Here is a 22,282-nt window from a genome sequence, read left to right on the forward strand (position 1 = left end):
GGCAGCAATATCACTGAGACCAGGCACAAAGTGCTTATTACCACAGATAGATGTGCCACACACTGGATCTCCTGGGGGGATTAGAGGACCGCTGAGGGGAAAGTAAGCTTGTTTTTCTCGATCCAAAACTGCGTCTGTGCCTTGTGAGCAGTGGAGGACATCTTCTGTGCTGGCAGCTTTAATCAGCCGGTCTGCTCAAGCAGGAGTTAAGCTGATTTGAAAGAGCCCGATGAGAAGCGGAAACAGGGGGACACACAGGAGGAGAGGTGATAGAGAGCATGTGAGTTCACACACTGGGCCTCATTTTTGGTTTCTGCAACTTCGAAATTGAAAGTAAGACTGATAATAGAAGCTCTGCAACTTCCTGGCTGCGTGCAAAGTGTTCCTGCAAAAAAAAAAAAAAAAAAAAAAAAAAGCACACTGAAGTTGAGTTCAAAGCAGGAAATAACACAACAATCCTGCTCTGCTATAATTAGAGAACAACCACAGCACTTTGTCTCATAAACCTGCATGTTTTTATTGTTTGATTTTTGTTTCCATTGAAATAAAACTGCATCACACAGGCTCCTTTAGGCAGTGAGAAGAAGATCAGACAGCTGTGAGTGAAATGACCTAACCAGTGACAGCTCTTCATGTAGCTTCTGCAAAATCCAGCCGAAATTGTGAAAATGCTTGTCAAACTCCTTTTGTTTACAATGTATTGATATGATAAATGAGAACATGATCAGAAAGAACCTTTAGAGGGAGACAAATGAAAGCGTATCAGCTGGTGTAACACTTGAGCTGGATAAAAATAGGCACATCAACAGGTGGCAGGGAGTGATGATACATAATTAAATTCAACAGCTCATTTGATTTTATTTGGGAGATTTTACTGCGGATTAAAGGCTCAAATAATTATCCCCCTTTTTCATTTGTGTTTGCAGATGGAAGTAAGGGACACTGCCAATCATAGTGTTGACAAAAACAGGTTTTTGTATAATCACACAGCTTGTATGTCATCCTCCTGCGTGTTATCTCAAAGTCAACATGGGGATAAGAGAAATTCTGTTTTGGTCTTGTGACAAATCGAACCCTCGGATATCTTAAAATGTCTTGCTTCGTGACTTTGTCATCAAATTTTCCCTTCATGGCTACAGCTCAACTTAAACCTGAAGGTGGAAGTGGTGATAATCTAATCTAAAGAACAGCACAGAGGATATGCACTAAAGATATACACTTTCTTTGACATTATGTTCTCCTGCAGCCTGTATTGATTTCAATATTGCATCACGAAACATCAAATCAGGCACTGACACCTCCAGCCGAGGACTCTGGCTGCTGTTCCTGATGTGCAACAGAACCTGAAAGGACAAGTGAAAGTGCACAGCAGCCAGTCATGACAGCTGGTATCAACAAAAACATCAACTGCAGGTATTTTTAGCCACATTTCTACATTTCAAATATCCTACAAAATCATGACTGGCTGCAACCTCAAACTAGAAGACATGAATGTAGAAGTTTAGCACTGATATTTGTTACCAACCACAATTTAAAATGAACTACCAGGTTGTTGGTTGTAAGAACTAATGCAACAACATTCATACCTTTTCACAAGCAGAGCAATAAGAGTTGTTAACAGTCTGTTCAGGAAATCAAAAGCTATGTCATCATGATTAGACTTCATTGTTGTTCATTTTTTCATCAATATATTCACTCACATTCATTCAAGTAATTACAGAAGAGCACACTGTTGACAATGTCGTGGTGCTGCAGCAGTGCTGAATTGATCCATAACCATTTTCAGCTAAGACTCCCTATCTGTAGTTTGTGTCCTCATCTTCTGAGAACCTAAGCACTGTAGAACTTAGTATTGCATGCCTGGGCTCTATATCTCACATCAACTGGCCCATACGTATGTTCCAGGCCTTATAGATGAACTGATGGAGAGGACAGCTTGACTTTCTCACAGTCAATCAGCTTGCTGTCATCACCTCCTTCAGGCCCACAGTCACTATCTCAGCCATCATTTCTCTGACTGTCAGGAGGAGGTTGGTGTGGAGGTAAATATATTCCTGTCACTCACCCCCAGAAATGTATCCTGCGGTAATCACAGCATCATTTTTCGAGCTGCACTCCTATTTCGTGCACATATTTGTTGATTTCCAGGATTAGACATGCAGGTTAAAAGTGTCTTAAAATAAATTTTATAGGTCATATCACAAGACGATCTACTGACCTCCAAACCACCACCTGCTAAGATGTGCATAAATTGCATGCAGCATACTGCTTTCTGCTTGTACATAACTGGATATTTATCCCTTTCTTTATAGAAACAAAGGAGAGTGTTTATCCTTGGCCAGAATAAGGTGCCGTTCCCTTTCAATTGCACAGATCATTAACTGTACTACAACTAAGATCCAGTGACATTAGAAGATAAATCGAGCCACCTTTCTTGGTTATCCCACTGCAGCCTGTGAGGGTTTTTACTGAAAGACAAGTTCATCCCAAAGACACAAAACAATTAAACAAAGGGATTGTATTCTGGCTCTAAATTGCACCTCTGTGTATGCAAAAGGCAGTGCACATGTACGGCTTTCCTTGTTGAGGATAAACAACAGATGCCTGTGAGACCCACGGAGCCCAACAGTGTGGACTAGAAGTCAATATGATAGATGAGCACTGATTGAAGAGGACGACGATGAAGCTCTGTTTCTACTGTGTGTTTGCTCTTAACAGACCTCCTGACGCTACACTTCTAATCACTGCAACCTCTCTGGACCATTATCTAAAAATCTCTTTTAAAGTCTAGCCGTGATCTCAAAGGTTTAAAAGAGACAATTTGATGGAACTGAGGAGCATTACAAACATGACATCTTGGCTTTTAGATCTTGTGACAAAGGGAAATGTATTGCAGCACATGTCATTTAAATAAACAACTGAATCAACAGATACAGGATAAGAACAATTAAATATAAAAAGCAGACTGTGTGTATATGCATGTGCCTTTGTTTACCGTATGTGTTGTGCATGAGCGTGTAAGCATTAATATATTAGTGCCAGTGAGTGCACTGTATTTACAGGAAGGCTATGGATGTATCAGTGTACTGATGTTGACAATAACCACAATATCTTAAAAATCAAGTATTGACATCATGCTAATACATGCATCATAATATCATATATAGCAGCACCTGCAATCCAGTAACTGTCTGGTTGACACACCAACACTGTAGGTAGTTTAAGTTGATATTATACTGATGTCAGATTTTAGGTCATGTGGATCTTTTGATCATCAATTCATCTGGTTGCCTTTTCATAATCCACTAATTACAATTTTTTTTGAAATGCTTTTGTACAGTTGCAGTTTCAAGCTCTCTCTGTACTTGTATTTTGAATCTAATTCGTTTGCCCAAAAGAGATGAAACACAATCAAAGTAAAGATGTGTTATCGGGGGGGAGGGGGTTGGAGAACCCAGGCGCAGGTACAGATATGACAGACAGGTCTTTATTAAAACAAAAACAAAGCAGGCGGGCACAGGGAATCCAGAAGTTAGTGGGGGAACAAAACTGGCAGACAGAAGGCTGGGGAATATCCACGAACAGGTCGGAGCAAAACAGAGTCCAAGTGGGGAAAAACCAGGATGGGGGGGAAAACAGGAGAGTCCAACGGCCTGAAGCAGATGAGGGGTTCACAGGGCTTGGTGTGGAGAACTAAATCCAAGGAGGGGAAACAGAGTCTGTGACGGAATGTGAGTTGAGCGGGGAGTGAATGAAAGCACAGAGCTCAAACAGGTGGAGATGAGGTGGAGAACAGGTGAATGGAATGAACTGATTACTGCAGCTGATGTGCATTACAGCAATCAGCAAAGTGCAGGCAGGTGAGTGAGACAAGCAAGGCAGACAGACAGACGCAGAGACCAACAGACACAAACAGAGGGATCCAAAGGGAGACAGATACAAAGAGAACAGGAGGAAGAAGGAGACCAAGAGGGAGAATGAAGGAGAGAAATACAAAAGAGACAGATGACAAAGACAGGAAGAAGAAGGGAGAAGGAAGAAAAAAGGAGGGAGGAGAAAGAAGGGCAGTGGCTAGAGCAGGAACAAAACAAGGTGAGTCTGACCCATAGTATAAGAAAGGATAGTAATTTTTTTCTCCACATTTCCTATTACATTATATTTATTAGTTTTGTCTGTGATAATTGTGTAGTGAAAATCTGATATTGTGACAGTCCTAATGTAGGAATATATGTACACTATCGTTCAGAAATTTGGGGTCACTTAGGAATCCTTATGTTTGAAAGAAAAGCAGTTTTTTTCAATGAGGATAACATTAAAGTAATCAGAAATACAGTCTAGACAATGTTATTGTGATAAATTGCTATTCTAACTGGAAACGGCTGATTTTTAATGGAATATCTACATAGGGATACAGAGGAACATTTCCAGCAACCATCACTCCCGTGTTCTAATGCTACATTGTGTTAGTTAATGGTGCTAAAAAGCTAACTGATGATTAGAAGACTCTTGTGCAATTATGTTAGCACATGAATAAAAGATTGTGTGGGTGACCCCAAACTTTTGAATGATCATGTATGTGACAAATTGATTTAAACAGATTTAAAATTCACTCGTCTAGGAACTTAAATAATGAGCCGGAACACGCTGAAACAAACAAAAAAAACTACGTTTGACAAAACACTTAATTTTATTAAACTCAGCAACATTTCGTGAAGCACAAGAAGATTTTAGAAACCTCAGTAATGTTTCTCTAAACAGAAAAGGCAGTTAACTCTAAATGGACCTGGTTTCTGTCTGACAATAAAGAATTGTTTTCCCTACTTTTTAGTATGGGATTTTGTTGTGCGTTTTGAAGTATTGTTGTGTGATGTGTTGTGTTTTATGCTTCAGGGCTACAGTAGAAATTGAATTAAAGTCCATGACAATGTAGAACAAAATGATTTTTTTTCCAATTTTAAAGGTAAAATTGGGCAGAAACTCCAAGTCCTCAACACTGAAATAACATTACTCTGTAGAAACACTACAGTAAAGCACACCACAAAGGTTACTGGGTGACTAAACTTTGCCTACTGTTTGTTATACTTTGCTGTACAAACGCAGAAATCATTCATGTTAATTTTATTGCATTTCTAAATTCTGAACTTTGGGGATGTTACCTGGGAAACATCTATCCAATGAGCTGCTGCTATACACTCTTTGACCCGCCTTTATGTGGTTGCTATGCCTACTCCGCGCCTCTCTCTGATTGACGGACGGGCTCAGCCAATGAGCGTTGAGCAGGGAGGGAGTTTGCGCTCATACTGAGAGCAGGCTGCTGGGTATCTACTATAATGCTCGAACAGCTCCGGGTGCTCACAAGTGTCGGACCGAGGCTGCTTTAAGACTGGGGATGGAAAATGTACTATAAGCGCTGTCTGAAAACTCTGTCCAGGTAATGAAATGTTCTTTGTGTTTCTAGCTCCCTCTGTAATTCAGAAATGGACTCGAAGGACTGCGCTAACGCTCGGCTGTGAGAGATATGGAGACACGCTTGTTTGACATATGAACGGAGGGAAATTTAGCTAACGCTGGAGACAAAACTTAACAAGTAAATGTGTGGGCTTAAAATATAATGCATAGACTGAATTTGAACTTTAGCTGTGTTTTTTTTTTGTAGAGGAATTTAACATTTGCATGATATACCGAGGTGTGTCCCGGTTCAGTGGAGTGAATTTTGATATTAGTCCTACTGACATACATATGTTTGATAGTGTGGCTCCCACTCAGGTTATTTCTGCTCTCTGATGCTGCTTCATTGTCATTCTGGGGCTAATGTGGATTTGTTGCCATTCAGTGGGCTAAAATGGATATCACAGAATTGCACTGAACGAAAAAAATGTTCATGTGTCCCTTTTGTGCTGAGGAATCTTTCTAGAAAAGTTTAAACAATCATGTAAAAGTATGACTTAAACCCTACTGATACAGGGCTTTTGAGACAGATATTGATGTTGATATTTAATATTTTAAAAATCCATTTAAGTCCAGGAAGGTGTTTCTAAGATAAGTTAACGCTAGACATTACGGATGACAAATAAGCTCGGTCTGTAGCAAGCTAAAATCACCTAATAGTATTGGCTATACAAGGGTAATGTCACTTGTGGCACTAGCTACCTTAGATATTAATGGTAAAAAAAAAAACAAAAAAAACACTGACCCTTTAGCAAACACAAACTGAATCAGAACCAGTCCTAGTTTTTCTGCTGGACACATTATGGGGTTTCTAGGTTAGATGGAGTGAGAGCTGTTCATCACTGCAGATGTTAGCTGGACTGTCCTACATCTCCTACATGAACTCTTACAGTTATGGCAGGTATTTGTTTGCCTCCACTGGAGAATGATGCCTTTCAGCTGTAATTTCACATTTCAGTTTGATACTGAGTTGAACTGGAATTGCTGCATGGAACTGAACAATTGATTGATTTAAAATTGACTTTATGCGGCACATCTTACTCATCGAGGTTTGAGCTGTTGTGTCAATAATTCTACAAATTTATTCTGTCCTCTATGTGGGATTGTCAAGCTTTTGATTGCATTTCATGTGATAATGCTCCATCATATGTTTTTAATCTATTACGTAGTGAATATTGAACTGAAGCATAAGTTTTTAAAAGATTATACTGCAAACAAAATCCTGGGCAGGATCAGTGTGGAAAAGGTTCTCCTTTGTGGGCCTCAAACTTTAAATCCACAATCTGTATTCAAAATGTAACTTGGTCTGTCAGTTCAAATTAAGGATTTAAACATAGTCTGTTAGTAACATTTACATTGAATCAAAACCTAAACTGTTATCAGGTACGAGTATTGTTTGAAACCACTGGAATAAAAATATTCCTACATTTAATGATGGTTCATATGCCTTAAACCTTAATGATAAAAAATCATTTTGGGGGTTTCATGTTGGCCTGCTCGTTTGTGACCACAACATGTGATTTGTATTTACAAACCCCCTTTTCTCTCCACATTTCCTGTCACCTTTTACTGTACTCCATCAAATAAAGGCAGAGTAGGATGAAAATAGTCTTTAAAAAAATGCAGATTGTGTATTGAGTTTTAGTTTGTAGGACAATATATCTGCAGGAGTTGAAACAAAACAATGATTTGAGTAAGTTCCGGGTTTTATGGCTTCCTTGCATCACTTTTTTGAAAGTGCAAGTCGACCTCTGTCTGGTTGCACCAAAGAAACCGGTCTGGAATTCCCCTTTGAATGCCTGATAGATGTTCAGTTTTTCACTGACATATGACTTAGTTTGCAAACAGCTATAGCCTAAGCCACAGGGTTTGCATTGTCAGCCTGTAGCACAGCTGTCTTCTGATGCTGCAATGGTCTGTCTGCTGGTTTTGTTTTTCAGTCTCTGAAAGCAAATGGCAGGAGCTGCGAGTTGACTGCTGTTGGGCCTTTTGATATCAAAGAGGTAAACAGGAGTCTCCTTTGGGCTTTGACTTCAACAAGAGATGGTGTGGGGAAAGTGAGTCAGGGTGAGTGGGATGGAGAGAAATTAGTTAAAGTACAGGGTTTACAATCATTAAATAAAGAAAAATGCACCCCAGTCAGGAGCAACAGTCGTCTTTTATCCCCTCTCCTCAGTTTACAGGTGCAATCTTCACCAATCACATTTGCTCACTGTTCATTCACTGACCAAAGACAAACTGTATGTCTGTTATTCCACAGTGACCAACACTGTGCGATATGTTTACTGTTTTTACAGAAACAGTTCCAGGGCATTGGGGATAATTTTGCATGGAGTTTTTACATTAAATTGGGGGTTTTGACAGTCAGAACAAAGGAGTGTTTAGAGATGTTAAGAACCTGTTGTTAACCTGTAGAAAGGGTTTCGCTTCAGTTTTGCTGCAGTGATTAGTTGATTAATCAATTTGCTGATAAACACAAAGTTTTTAAAATGTACTTTGTAAACAAAAAAATAACACAAATTCATGCCTGTTTTAGTTTTGTGTTCTAGTTTAATGACCACATGCAGTTGTGGCTGGTGAGGACAAATAGAAAGCTGATAATTGGTTGACCTCAAACATGGACAGTCGTGATGTTTTTGTTTTCACCTCAGTAAAATGATGACATTTTGTTCTATCCTGTTGACACTGTCATAACAAACTCAATACAGTCGTTGGAAGCCACAAGCAAAGATACCTATGAATCGCTCCAGTTGAGATATGTAGTTAGTCATTATTTATGCAGCCACAGAAAGCGAGGAGGCTGGCCACCTGAGCAGACGATAGGGAGTGAATAAGTGCCCAAACCTCTGGTGACACCCTCAAGCTTTTGCTGACAGGTGGTTTCCTCACAGTTTTGCAGCACACATCCAGTTACGAAACCACAAACACTGCTGTAAAGCCTGATTTTTTTTCCCCCCTCCAGACATCAGCTATGAAGGCTGGCAGAAAGGACGACGAAGATGAGAGGAGCAGGAGAATAAGAAGAGCTCCCCGTTTTGCATTTAGATTTGAGAGGACTAGATATCTGTGCTGAGCTGACACTTTATGACAACAGCCTGCTGAACAGTTCTGTTGCTTGACTATTCAAACGGCCAAGAATGCTCATGTGCAGACTGCTGCAGCCATGCACATCTCATCAGCTGGGCTCCTCAACATCCCTGGTGACTCCTCTTTCTCTTTCTTTGACCCATAAAGATCTTATTACTATTACTTATTGTGATCCTGCCTTCCTTCTTCCCTATTGGCTCTCGTACAACACGTTATAGGGTGCCCATGACAAATATTAATTATACATGTGTAGCCTGTCATGTGGGCTGGAGTGCTGCAAGGCCTCCCCTCGTCTTTGCCAAGCAGGGCAGGACCCAGAGGCAGGAAATATGAAGCAGGAAACAGTGAAGCTGACCTGTTGCATAATGAAAACATAAACGGAACTCTCTCAGTTCAGAGCTCCTGATTTACAGTGCAATACATTTCAGTACTATGCAGTATACGTTGAGTGGAGTTACGTTTACGTGTCTGAAATGCAGATGGGAACAGGTGACAAACTGCTGGGAAATCTTGTACGAGCACTCGGTGTAAAACCATGACCTGTGCCTGAGGTTGTGAATGAGTCCAGCCAAGGTCCTGTTGTGGCAGATGGGAGGATCCTGGGGCAGGATGATGGAGGGGGCTCGCCCCTCCGGCTCTGATCCTGGGTCTGTTTCTGGGTTACTGATTCATTTCATGCTGTGCTCAGTAGGAAGGCGTGATAAGGGGAAGGGAATTATAAAGAATATTATGTTGGTGGTTTACCTAACAGCCGCATGGAGTGTGATTTTAATTTGAGATTATTTTAATTACCTCAGTGTGAAACAAAAATCAGCCACGAGGAGCGAAACCTCAAATTAAATGACAATTTATAGTTGGACTCGGTAATGATCTTCCTAATCTATTGTTGTAAAGTGTATTTAAAATGTTGTTTCATTTTTTCCCATTTATTTTTAATTTAACAAATGTGAGATAACTACAATTGAGACTGTGTTAATTCATCGAATTTCAGAAAATTTATCCACAGCAATTCATAATCACAGGTTTATGAAGTAATTTATTTGGCTTAATATCATTGTAAATAGACTATGTGTTGGTTTTGGACAATTAAACACCCCAACTTGTTCTCTAGATAAAAAGAAAACATATTTTAGCTCCAGGGATGGAACAATTAGTCACCTGCAAAAACTTTGAAAATCACAGAATCGTTTAAGTAATTTGCTGAGATAAAATGTCAAACATTTCCTTGTCATTACCTCTCAAATGGTAACATCCGATAGAGAGAATCATGATCACTCTTATTCACACCTACGGCCAATTTAGAATCACCTATTAACTTCAGCATGTCTTTGGGAGGAAGTGGAAGCACCCACTGAGAACCCACGCAGAACATGCAAACTCTGCCCGTCTTTGTTTTGTATCGTCTAAAGGTTATAATTTTGGGCTTCAGACTGTTGGTCAGACGAAGGGTGTAATTTTTGACTTTGGTTTATTGCAATGTGCACTTTTTCTCCTCTGTAGACTGAATTATTGATCATGAAAGTAATTAGATGGTTCAACAACAAAAACAGTGTTTTTCATTATGTTGGTGAATTATTTAGTTGTACTACAACAACTTCATTAGTTGTTAAATTCCCTCATTATCGTTTCTTAACTGTGTAGACCTGCTGCTCCTTTTAGTTTTGTATGTTAAGACTGTAGTTTGAATAGTTGGATTGGCATATCAGCTTTTTATTGACAGTTCAGCCTGAAGAGTTAAAGGCTGAGATTTCAAGGTGAGATTCTTTTTCATCACGACAGAGAAAAATAAACATGTCTTGGTTAGTTTGTCAACAGGGGCCTTGCAGAAAATATAACACAGAATACAAAACAGATGGAAATTAGTTGCCAGTCTCTCTTTAGATGCAGTCATCTGCAGTGTTACAGAAGACTCAACACTATCAAACATGCTCATCTGTAGATGTGTAAAGACCTCTGCTCTCACACAGCTGGTCATGCCAGCGCTTGGAAGTGATGCTCGTCTGGCACGTTGTCATAGACTGGACTGGAGCTGCATGCTGCATTGACAAAAGCACATTCAGGCCAGGACAATGGGGAGCTGACAGCCCGGGTTGTGTTTATCACTCTGCTTTTTCTTTCTCTTTCACTGCCTCCTCCTGTTTATTGTGTTTGCTGTCTCACTGCTCCTCTCTTTCGGTCTCAGTCACTGAAGGCACGAGCAACCGTTCACCAAGAAGCCAGTTGATCACTTTAAGAGAAAAGCTCTGCACACTGTTGCTTAGTCATTAAATACAGGGTGTAATTCAGTCATCATGTTGGCGGTGACGTGATTGTTGGTTTCAGTCTGTCATCATCAAAGTGCAGACTCTGTTTTAGTGTGCTTTAGTTGATGCATTTGGCTTTGTAGGCTGTGCTGACAATTTCAGAGTGCCAAATCTGTTGTCAGTGATTGTAGTAATCATCTTTTACTTCTAATAGACAAACAGTGAATCACTGGCAGGATATTGTCTGTCTAATAGGATCAGGGCCTGATGTGCACTGATCTGATCTATAGCATCAGGCATCTTATGTGTTAGGTTGTTCTGGGCTTGTCCAAACATTCATATCCATAAAGATTAATTGTACACGATATAACACAAACATTTCTTACATTTCAGAAGCTGAGACTAGAGAATATTACTGCATTCAAGCCGGTGTCTCTGCTTGGTAAGTGACTTGAATGATTATTTCATTTTTTTAAACCTGGTTAAAGCTAGAGTGTGGGACTTTTACACAGAAATGAACATCTGGTCCATTAAAATCCTTGCCCGACAAACCAGTGGCAGGTAAATCTTTCTATACTTTGCAGTATATTAGTGTTTTGAATCTGGTGTTTTTGGTGACATTCTCACACTGGTACACTGGTAGTGATGCGTCTTTTGTCAACTGACAGTGATAAGTTTGCCAGCGGAGGAAGCTACAGCAACTAAGAGTATGGTGCAGTCTAGGCCTGGGTGATGAAACGATAGTGATATATACCAGCGAATCAATAGCAATAAGAAATGTGTTCAGTAGATTGTTCACTAGTTTTGCCTGCATGCATTAGATGCAAACTGTCATTAAAAAAAAAAAAACAACGAAAATGCAAAGTTCAGTTGTATGAACAACCCCCAGCGTGTTCAAAGGCTCATAAACAGCCTGTCGTATTCCTTCATAATGGAACCTCTCATATCATACCAGACAACCATTCAGAACTTTAACCTCAGCGTAGTAAACAGCTTCACCCAAATCGCCCCACATGCTTTCTTTATTTACTTAGAAATTATAATATGCCCTTATTTTTTCATGTAGCTATGGAAGATTGTTTTTTTTGTTCATCATTGCTGTGTTAACATTAAAATTACTGGCATGGTAAACTTGATAGCTTAAAAAATATATAAGGTAATATGAAACTTCTTTAATCCTGAAGGGAATTCTTAAAAGGTTGTTTTGTTCTCAATAAACCTCTTTCTGTTGTTTTTTTTTTTTATTAAAAATAGGTAATTAAAAAAATATCAAAGTATCCATCTCAACTGAAATTAAATCTTTTATTGTGTTAAATTTTTCAGCTACATTGTCCAACTCTTGCTGTGGCAGGAAGCGTTCAGGAAAAGTTTCTGATGCTCTGGATAAAAGTCCTAAAAAAATGAGAGGAAGGATTACAGTCTTAAAAAGAAAAGTGACTGATGGTGAGGTACACATCATGAGTACACATGGGCAGTGTTTGTCTGAGGGGAAAACAAAACCTCTGCACTGCAAGTTTAAAGCCGAAAACCTTAGAGCAATAATCAACAGATAGATGATTTTTTTTTTTTTAGCAGGTATTTTAATAATCAGTTAAACAGTCTGGTGGTTTTTAAAGTAAAAAAAATACTGTAGTTTCAGCTTTTCAAACAAGAATATTTGCTGATATTCATGTTCATAAATTAGAGTAAAATCAATGTGAATAACTCATTATTTCAGAGGATAAATTAATTGATAAAATAGCTATGATGACCTCCTCTCTTACATGACTGTTATCATGTGACCGAAACTTCAGATCAACTTACTTCAGTGTAGCTTGTTGCCAAAAGTTAGCAAGAAACGTTCACATACAGATTAATTTTCTGTTGTTTGACTAATTAATTCATCAGTACAAGGAGAAATTAATTACATGCACAGCATGTAGTGGCAAAGCTATCAACAGAGCATGAAAGAAGAACGATACTGGACAGGTTAAGATGTTTGTCCACCTGGCACCTTAGAGCCTATCCCTGTTCATGTAGTATAAATATGGGTGTGGTCTTCAGATGCTGTCAAACAATAAATTATTTTGTGGCACTAAGTGAGGCGAACGTGAAATGTGTAATCACCTTCCAGGTTCATGTTGTTTTTCTTTCAAAGACAAACATAGGTGTGGAAATATAATGATGATGACTGATATAATTATACAAAATGAGCTCTTTGTTTGCTTCTTTAGTACAAAAATAGTAAGAACTTGACTGATCAACCCACACAGTTTTATATTCATGAAAGAAACTACTAAATGTCCACAGATGCAGTGTTGCTCTAAATTACCAGCCACAGCAGTGAGTCATCCCACGCTGGTACAGAAGAGCAGTAGACTGTCAGCGGCGTTGACGGGGAAATTAGGCCTGACACAAAATGATCTCTGCTCCACGCTTCGCCAAATCGGGTTTAAAAGTAATACTGAAGGACAGACGAACCGATCTGCAGTGCAGTAAACTCCAGCTGCTCCTCAAATTCAGCCTATTTGTCCTTGTCCTCTCTCTCTGTCACACATCGGCACTTAAGTAATGGTCCTAAATCTGACTGCACTCCTGGACTCTCTGTAAATTATCAATTTAATTGTGTTTAAGTGTGGACACGAAGCATGCAACAAATTTATATCTTCATTATTAATCAATCTGTTGCAAGTTTTTTTTTTTTTGATAAATTGACAAAACCAGTGAAAATGTTCGTCACTGCATCACCAGGTGATCTCTTCAAATTATTTTTGCTCTGGTAATGGTCCAGAACCCAAAGATAGGAAACTAATGTTGTCCTCATAGTTTAGAGGCTGGAACCAATAAAAGTTTGACATAAATAGTCAAGCTAGTGGCATAGTGCTGGTCTTTCTGTCTGACAGATTCAGTTCAGACTAAATAATCTCAGTCATTGTATTGGCATTAAATTTGATACAGTATATTTATGTTCTCTACAGGATAAAGTGAAATTACTTCAGTGATCTATTCACTTTTTCTCTTGTCAAATTTGTCCAATTCTTTGGTTTGTGATTAAATTTGTGCAAAGCTATCAACATTTCCATCAGTGTCACGGTGTGTTAGCTGCTAAACTAAGATGGTGAACATAGTAAACATTAGTCCTGCTTAATCTCACAATGTTTGCATTTTCATTGTGAGCATGTTAGCACAGTGATCAGATAATTGTGTTTTGCTCAAAGCGTCATGGTGCCCAAGATGAGCCCCCCACACAGGTCTACATTCAGGAGTCTGATTGGTTGTGCTGTGCTCCACACCTTACTTGTTGTTTGTTTCATAACATGGTTACACGAGAACATTAATCTTAATAGACAGATGATTGCCTGGAGCAGCTCGATGTCAACTGTAACTACTGTGCTCATTCCTCAAAGTACAAACAGCATCTACTGTTACTGACTTTAGATGCATTAGCTGGCTGGGCAGAGGTGTCTGGAGAAATGCTGGGATAGACACAGGCAGAAGTCAACAGTCTGATATACACTTCTTACATGTTGCTGTCTAAAAGTGGAGTTAAAAAACTGATAAGTTGATTTATTAGTCGTATTGGTGAAGCTATTATGATCGTTCACTGTTCTGACAGAGGACACTGGCACTTTCTAAGTTCAAATCAATAGCTGTTTTCAGTGAATAAACTTCACAAAACTGTCCCTGCTTCAGTTTTCAGAAAACCCTGTTCATCTGTCTTACTTATGCTTGAGCTGCTGTGTCACTTAGCTTTTTGCCACTTCTTTCATTTTGTCCTTCAGCTGTTCAGAAGCTTGTTTATGTTTACCTCTCTGATTCTGCAATATGTCTTTGTTTGCGTTATCTTCGAGTCTCACCATCCACCCACCTCGCTTCACTCATCTGTTTTTCACCTCTACCTGTCCTTTTTTTCTCCTCCTTTCCGCCGTTCCTTTACATCATTTTCTTACTCCCATCTGCTTTGCTCCCTGAGCTCATGACAAATGTGCCTGTTCAGAGGTTAGCCAAGCATCTTTATTCCACACTCAGCTGTGTCATTACATTTAACCCAATTCCATTTTTATTTTGCACTTCGAGTCCTGGGAGAAAGCTGTTCTCTGGCGTTTGTGAGGAGACTCATGGGGAGTCGTTTCTGCCCAACCGCTCTCATCTTTTCTCTCACCCAGAACAGGGATAGAGGCAGGTGGAGGTGGTGAGGAGGTGGGAGTTTGTGTTGACCTTCCCCCCTCCTTCCTTCAGAGAGACATCTGCTAGTAGACCACCTCTGGCAAAAGCAAGAGGAAAGGAAATTAAACAGCAGTGCTTAGTATGGGCGGAGAGGATGCATCATTTATTTCCTGCAGGAATTAAATGGGTTGTGGATAGTTTTGCTTGATAGAGGAGACTTTCTTTCACTCCTCCCCATCTGCTTTTTTGAAGCCCTAATTTTTCATGGCAGCCATCTGTGGGGTGTCAGGCAGTGTGAGGGTGGCAGAAAAAGAGGTTAGTGTGACTTCATTGATAAGGCTGCTGGCTTTCTCTCTGTTAAATATATGATCCTCTCCTCAAACCTTGTGTTTATTTTCGCTGCACTATCCGTAGCTGTGCTGCTGCTCTGTTTCCTCAGGCTGTCTCTTTCTGCTTGTCTGTTTGTTTATGTGTTGACCTGTCACACGTTGTCATCTAGCGTCAAAAACTAGGGTTGATCAGGCATGATCGAATGTAAACAGATCGGCAGAAAAAACAGGATTACAAGACACGGGTAACTGGCATTTTAAATTCAGCTTACATTTAATAGGAAACGAGCTGCATATTTGTAACACTTTTCCCTCCAAGTTTTATTGTTCTTATTTTTTTTTAATGCATTTTCTAATAATTTTATGTTAATTTCTGCTCACAGCAACACCAAGTAAATGCTGTTATTGGCCCTTTTTTCACTGCACTTTGTAAGAGTCCCTGAAGACTGTTTCCTTTCTGTGACCAATTTATTTATCTTTAAGAGCAGCTTAAGGTTCCTTGAATTTACTGCGTTAGAATCTGAGCACAGCTGCTTCCTTTTGAATTGGCCCACATATCTTGGAAGATATTAAAAGAGCTAAAAAAAAATTTGAAAAATGTAATTAAAAAAAGGCTATATAATATGAAGGAAATGCTGCCTTGACATGGAGTTGGATGTGCAGCGACCAGTGAATAGCACGGTAGGTTTGGTTTGATTATTACTGATACAATTGTCTGTGTAACAGATTCTCCCTCGCTGGTATCATTTTATGCTGCAGCAGTGACCAGACATTGGTTTTCTAGGAATCTTACCATCTTAAGCGAACATAGCTGAATCTAATTCATTAAATTGATTCACTTTCAAGGGAACTGAATTGATGACAATTCAGGATTGATGTTTATTTACCAGCTGTTAGCATTTTTTTTAGTAGACAAATTCCAGTTACCGTAATTAATTGCATTTTGTTCCGACATATTTAAAATGTCTTTTTCTTTGTGGTTGTGCAGTTTTGAGATTAATATTAACTCATGTATCTGCCAGTCATATGATTTATCTGCAGTCAGGGCAGGTGCATCCATGGTCAGAAAATGATTCCATTTTCAGAAAAAAAATAGCAGAATTGTAAATTCCTCATTAACTTTAAAATGATTATTCAGACACCGGCCATATAAATAATGCATCCCATAGCAGACAGTGTGACACTGGCTGCGATACACTGAGGCAACTCAAAATGACCGTCTTTTTAAATGTCAAGCCTATGCCTTGGTTGTCTCCTCTTTGTGAATCTGTTTATTGTGTTTACAGTTCAGTATTTGTGTCGATATTTGATGTTGTGGTTAAACCAAAAGGCGCATGAGGACACACTCTAAACAAGACCAGAATTTATCTTGACATTTAATTTCTGGATAAAAAATTATCTTTAGTGTGAAAAATCAAGGTCACGGTGTGTCCCATTTCTTCTCTGAGCTTTGTTTGCTCCAGAGCTGATTTCAGCTGAATGTCTAGTTGGAACCAGATGGAGAATGCTGGATGTCAGCTACTTCTATACATCCCACAGTGGCAGGTATCCACATGGGGTCCTGGTGCACACCTCTCTCTCTCTGTCTGTGTCCTTGTGTTTCTGGATTGTGCTGTGTCAAAACTATGAGGATTAAAGTAAACTGGCTAATTAGCTCAGATCTACAGTATGTTTCCAATATGGCACACCGGGCTGTCACAAGGAGAAAACAAGTGGCTTTGTCTCCCTCGCCATCGTTGAATGTCTGTTTTTATCTGTTGTCCCCCCGGACTCTCTCCCTTTCTGCTTGCCTGAAACCATCTGGTGGTTTGGTCAGGATCGCTGTCCCCCTGCATGGGTATTTTGCCACAGAAATCTGTCCAGACAGCGTGTGGTGGGTTGGTAGCGGGTTAAAAACCTTTACCATTTTGACAATGTGTTCTGAGATTTTAAATGTTAATCTCCAAGATGTTGTTGTTATTGAATCATTTAATTGAAGCACTGGTACTATCTTCCTGTTTTGCACTTGTGAATATTGGATTTTTCATCAAGTAAACTGCCTGAGACACCAGTGATGCATAACCCAAAGTTCAGCTAATCACAGCAAAGGCCAAAGAGGAAGACTCTTTTGGTGATAACAGTGTGTTAATTAGGAGATGCAAATTAGAAATGAGCAAGCAAAATTTAAAATCTCACATGGTGACAAAGTGTACATAGCAAAACACAGAAAGTTGTGTTACTATAGTTGTTTTTAAACCAATCAAAGAAGCCTTTTCATGCAAAGTTAACAAATTTGTCAATTTTTAATTACAGGGTCTTTATAGTCATTAGTGCGGGAAACTATAACAGAATATTATTGTTACAATTCTTCTGAAAATCTCTAAAAAGAAATGTGGACTTCTCCTGTCGTCTGTCATGTAGCTGTGCTCTGCAGTGTTTCTGTGTTTCTCTGTCCTGCTTTGCCAAACAGAAAGCTGTCAGCGGGGCCTCCACCAGTCCCACTGCTCAGCTAATTAACAAGGTGTGAGAGGTGTGTGTGTGTGTGTGTGTGTGTGTGTGTGTGTGTGTGTGTGTGTGTGTGTGTGTGTGTGTGTGTGCGTGCGCGTGCGTGCGTGCGTGCGTGCGTGCGTGCGTGCGTGCGTGCGTGCGTGCGTGCGTGCGTGCGTGCGTGCGTGCGTGCGTGCGTGCGTGCGTGCGTGCGTGCACTGTAGGTCTTACTGGTTTCATTTGTATGTGTGTTGCTGCTGCCTGATGCCAGGTCACCAAGCCTGAACAGATCTGTGCCAGTTCAGGGAAAGGGCTGCTGTCGGCACATACACATGAACACACACTCATACTTGAAAACACACACAGTCAGCAGAATAACAGATAACAGGAACCCTGTATGAGAGCAGCCCTGGGGAAACACTTACCACATTATGGATTCTCTTGGAGAGGGCAGGGCCAGATTCCAGAGCTTTGCGTGTGTGCTTCTTTAATGTGTTTGTGTTTCTTTAATTTGTTAATACCTGCGTGTGCACTGAGGGTCAAAAGGTGTATGCTCAGCTGCTACAACAGTGCATTTCCTCCATCAGCCAATTAAAAATGCTACACTGATGAAAACGCTGCATTCAGGACAAGGCAAATGTCAAAGTGTGGAAGACTACATGTTTGTGTGCATTTTTGTATTTTCTGTCACATGTATGATGTCACAAAATTTGATCTTCATGTCAAATGTGGCCAAAGATTTTAATAATGAGGTAAAATAATGTCTGTGAGAGAGTTGCTTAGGCTTCAGATGGTTTCTTTTTTTTTCTTTTTTCTAATTTGTTTGTGTGCAGCAATGTGCTCCACGCACAGCAGCCCCATTAAGTCAAACTATGGGCTTCCTGGTAAATTTATCTATGCATTCTCACAAAACAGTCTACTTGAGTAGTATTACAGTTATTTAATGTACTTCAACATCCAAATAACCTGCAGCGCAAGGAGTTACTGCACAGTTACTTGATGATGGCAGAAAAACATTTTACTAGCTATGTTACCTTTGGTGTTTCTTGCCATTCAGCTGTTTTCTACTTTAGCTGGCGTTTTAATGCATTCCCCATATGTACACCTCTTCACTAGGACATACTTCGAAAAAATTTCATCAACCACATGTGTTTAAAATACTAATTTCACTTTATCAAACAGATGTTCTGCTGTCATCTGTGTTGCTGCAGATTTCTACTTGCTTTGGATACACATTTTGACTCGAATGTGTGCAGATTGATTTGAGAAATTGACATTTAAGACCAAAAAGGAAAAATTATGTTGCTTAGCAGGTTTACCACCTCCATATTCTGTGGAAGAGAAGGTTGCAGGAGTGTCGCACCTTTGCAGACTTCTGGAAGCTGGCCAATCAGAAGAAAGTGGGTTTTTAGGGTGTGGGGCCTTAAAGGGCCAGAAGTTAATAATGCCTGTTTAAGGCAGGGGCTACATAACGGGCAGACTGATAAATAAGGATTTGTTAAACTATGAGTCATGCAAAGAAGCTCTAGTGGAACCCCAGAATATAAAAATAAAGCTGAGCATGATATGTCCCCTGTAAGTAACGGTTTTCTGTAAATCACAAGATGCTTTGTTGTGGGATAATATGTGTTTTTTTTCTGTGCGATCACACGTAGACTGCATGTGGTAACAGGCTAGGATGCAAATCATTACCTCAGCATGGTCACCATACCAAGACCATCTGTGTGCTTATGCCTGGTACAAAGGTAGGATTATTTATTAATACATTATACATTTCTCATAATCCACATAAGAAAAACCTGTCAGTCAAAATGAGGTTGGTGGATGTCAAAGAAAAGTACATGTGACTGTGGTGGTGACACAACTCAAAATCTGCTGCAGGGTTCAAACCACATAAATTCGGCTGATTGACAGTTTGTGGTGTTTATGCGCAAAGAAATGTGTCTCAAAAGACAAGGAAGAAGAAGACTGCCAACTAGGAGACATGAATCTGAAGAGATTTCAGTTTAAAGTATTCATAAAACTGTCTTTGTTTTATGGTTGTTTTATGAGGAAGGAAACGCATTCTGTGTGTTTACTAGACATTGAAGATACACAGAGTGTCTTTTGGTAAGAAACACTAAAGGCAGACTTTTGTGATTCACCTTTAATGACCAGAAATAATTATTTCACTTAGTCTAACATCGATTCACACTACCACACTGTATTTCCATAGAAGTAATGTAGTTTGTGCAGTTTTAAGAGGTTTAAAAGTCCAGTAAAGACATGTTAGCCAATTTAATTTCATACATTTTTGATAAGGTCGTATTAAATGTGTTTAGTAAACAATTGAAACTAAGAAATGTACTGGGTAAGGCATTTTCCAGTTGAAAAATAAACGTGTCACTACTCTCTGGTGAACAACTATATAACTATAAAATGCTGTCACAGTTTCACACCATATTTAACATTTCTGCAGTGAGTTAATACTGACCAATGTATCGTCTTGTTGATGGATTATTAACAAAATGTTTGCTAGGAAGCATATTCTCCTGTAACAGCATCAGTAGGTGTGATGTTAGCCAAATACTGCCTCTCTTTGTTTCACAAGCACTGATCATCTCCTTGGTGGTTACTTCCATCTCCTCTGCCTCGTTCCCTCCATCGATCTATCTCTTATCCCCTGGTCCTCCCTGTTTTCTCTCCCATCTCTCCTGTCACTCCTCCTCCCTCGGCTGCCTCCTTCCTCTGAGTTTATCCTTTGAAGTCGTTTGTTAAGCTCCTCAGGAGCTCCGTTCCTACACTGAAGGTGTCTCAGGAGTTTTTAGAAAGCCAGGACTCTCTGGAAGCTTGTTTATGTGCAATTTGCTGAGACTTTGATACTGCAGTTTATTGTCAGAGGGCAGAGAAAAGGCTGAAAATAAAAACACTGTACAGACTGTTAGAGGAAACAGAAAGGCATCGTTGAGGTCGTTCTCTCCAGCACTTGGACTGTTGTGTGGAGAAAGCAGAGGGCAGACAGACTGAAAAAGAAATGCATTGACGTCAGCCTTTTCCCTAAAGTAGCTCTATCTCTTTTTTTTTCTACAGGTTGCTGTGAATCTCTGAGTGAAGATGGCCTTCTTTCAGAACAACTTCTGGGTGAGTGTCAGAGAAGAACCTGTAAGTGAGTCAGAATATTGATGCAGAACATGTGCATGGAGAAATTCATTTTTAAGTGGTCTTTAACTTCAGCATGCTTCTTATAGCTTATTCAACCATTATAGCTGAATCCCAGCTGTGAGTCACTGATCTTTTCATTCATATTCACTGTGGACAGCCGTGCTTCTGGCTCCCTGCCGCTTGTCAGGTACATAGGAAGTGCTCGCTATAGAGCATACACAATAGAGACCAATTTTGTATTCAGACTTCATTTTCTGCCACATCAGAAGCAATCTTACTCAAGCTTCTGTAGACAGAGGTAATGCTTGCAGTGCTATATAAATGGCTTATGACTTGCATTTATGAGGTACTACTTACTTCACTTACTTCTTGATGTTAAAGTCATTATATTTGTTTGTTATGACTCTGTGGTGCCTATCACAAACGTAAGATTATGTTGTCAGTAGGGCTAATGTGATACTTGAGCAATAGTAGCTGAACCTTAGGGACAAGGTTATTCAAGTCACATTTTAGCCCACACTATTTATTTGTACAGATTTGACCCAAGTATTGTTTGTGTTTCAAAAATTAATGCGCCATCTGTACAGATAATGGCTGCAAGCTGAGCCAGTAACAGACGCAGCGATGATTTCTGTGGGAGTTTTTCTGTGAGTTTTTAGCTCAACCTCTGGCTGAACTCAACACTCAGCAGAAACTCTAGTTGTTATTTCTCTTCAATCTCTCCTTGTTTCTTTCTGATGCAGATTTGCACATTTTAAGGATATTCACAATTTCAAGCATTTTACATTTGAACTGGATGTGTTATTGCATCAATTCTTGACATTTACAGTGAATGCAACTATGCGTTCACTAAAATTCAGTCGACTGTAAGTCTCTGACCAAACATGCAGCTCCAATTTATAATATGTGATGCTTAGATAGTCAGAGCTCAAGACACACTTTTTAGTCAATGTTATTAAAGTATCAACTTGAACTCTTGTCTCAAACAACACAATTCTCTTGGCCATACCGAGCCCTGATGTCCAAAACAAGAGTCAATCAGAACTGAAACAGTGTCTTAGATGAGAGATGAAATGTCTTCAATAAAAAGACAGTCCAGTTGGTTTCTCCTGAAGCTTTTAGGATCAAGAGTCAGTTTTCTGTAGACACTTTGTTGCCCGTGCAAATAACTGATTATCAGTTATGAATATATAATCACTTGCCTCAGTATAGTTTCACTAGTATTGTCTAGAATAAAGGACAAAACCACACAGTGGGTGACCATAGACTATGTGTTGATATTAAACTGCATAAGCAACATAACCTGTCACTTCCACAGAATTAATAGCAGTATAAACACCAATACTATCACTATGCAAGCCAATGCAGAGATGCAGCTCATTAAAAAAGTTTTTGCATTCCTCTACACAGTTAATTACAACA

General features: G+C 39.5%; 1 protein-coding gene across 6 annotated transcripts in view; it reads left to right on the forward strand.

Annotated features, from left to right (window-relative positions):
• Nucleotides 1–3,885: 3,885 nt before the first annotated feature.
• fcho1 (FCH and mu domain containing endocytic adaptor 1) overlaps nt 3,886–22,282 on the forward strand; it is a 70,093-nt gene continuing 51,696 nt past the window's right edge. For 2 of the 6 annotated variants that reach the window (XM_023293939.3, XM_023293943.3), the window contains exons 1-3: nt 5,319–5,431; nt 11,172–11,220; nt 20,789–20,839. In XM_023293939.3, the coding sequence (XP_023149707.1) occupies nt 20,813–20,839 (27 nt within the window). In that variant the 5' untranslated portion in view covers nt 5,319–5,431; nt 11,172–11,220; nt 20,789–20,812. Of the gene's footprint in view, nt 4,093–5,318; nt 5,432–8,410; nt 8,649–11,171; nt 11,221–20,788; nt 20,840–22,282 lie in introns of those variants that run through there. The other 4 variants (XM_055014545.1, XM_023293940.2, XM_023293941.2 and 1 more) reach the window with 4 other exon arrangements.

Source organism: Amphiprion ocellaris, chromosome 2 (assembly GCF_022539595.1).
Source record: "Amphiprion ocellaris isolate individual 3 ecotype Okinawa chromosome 2, ASM2253959v1, whole genome shotgun sequence".
In the NCBI taxonomy this organism is placed as follows: Eukaryota; Metazoa; Chordata; class Actinopteri; family Pomacentridae; genus Amphiprion; species Amphiprion ocellaris.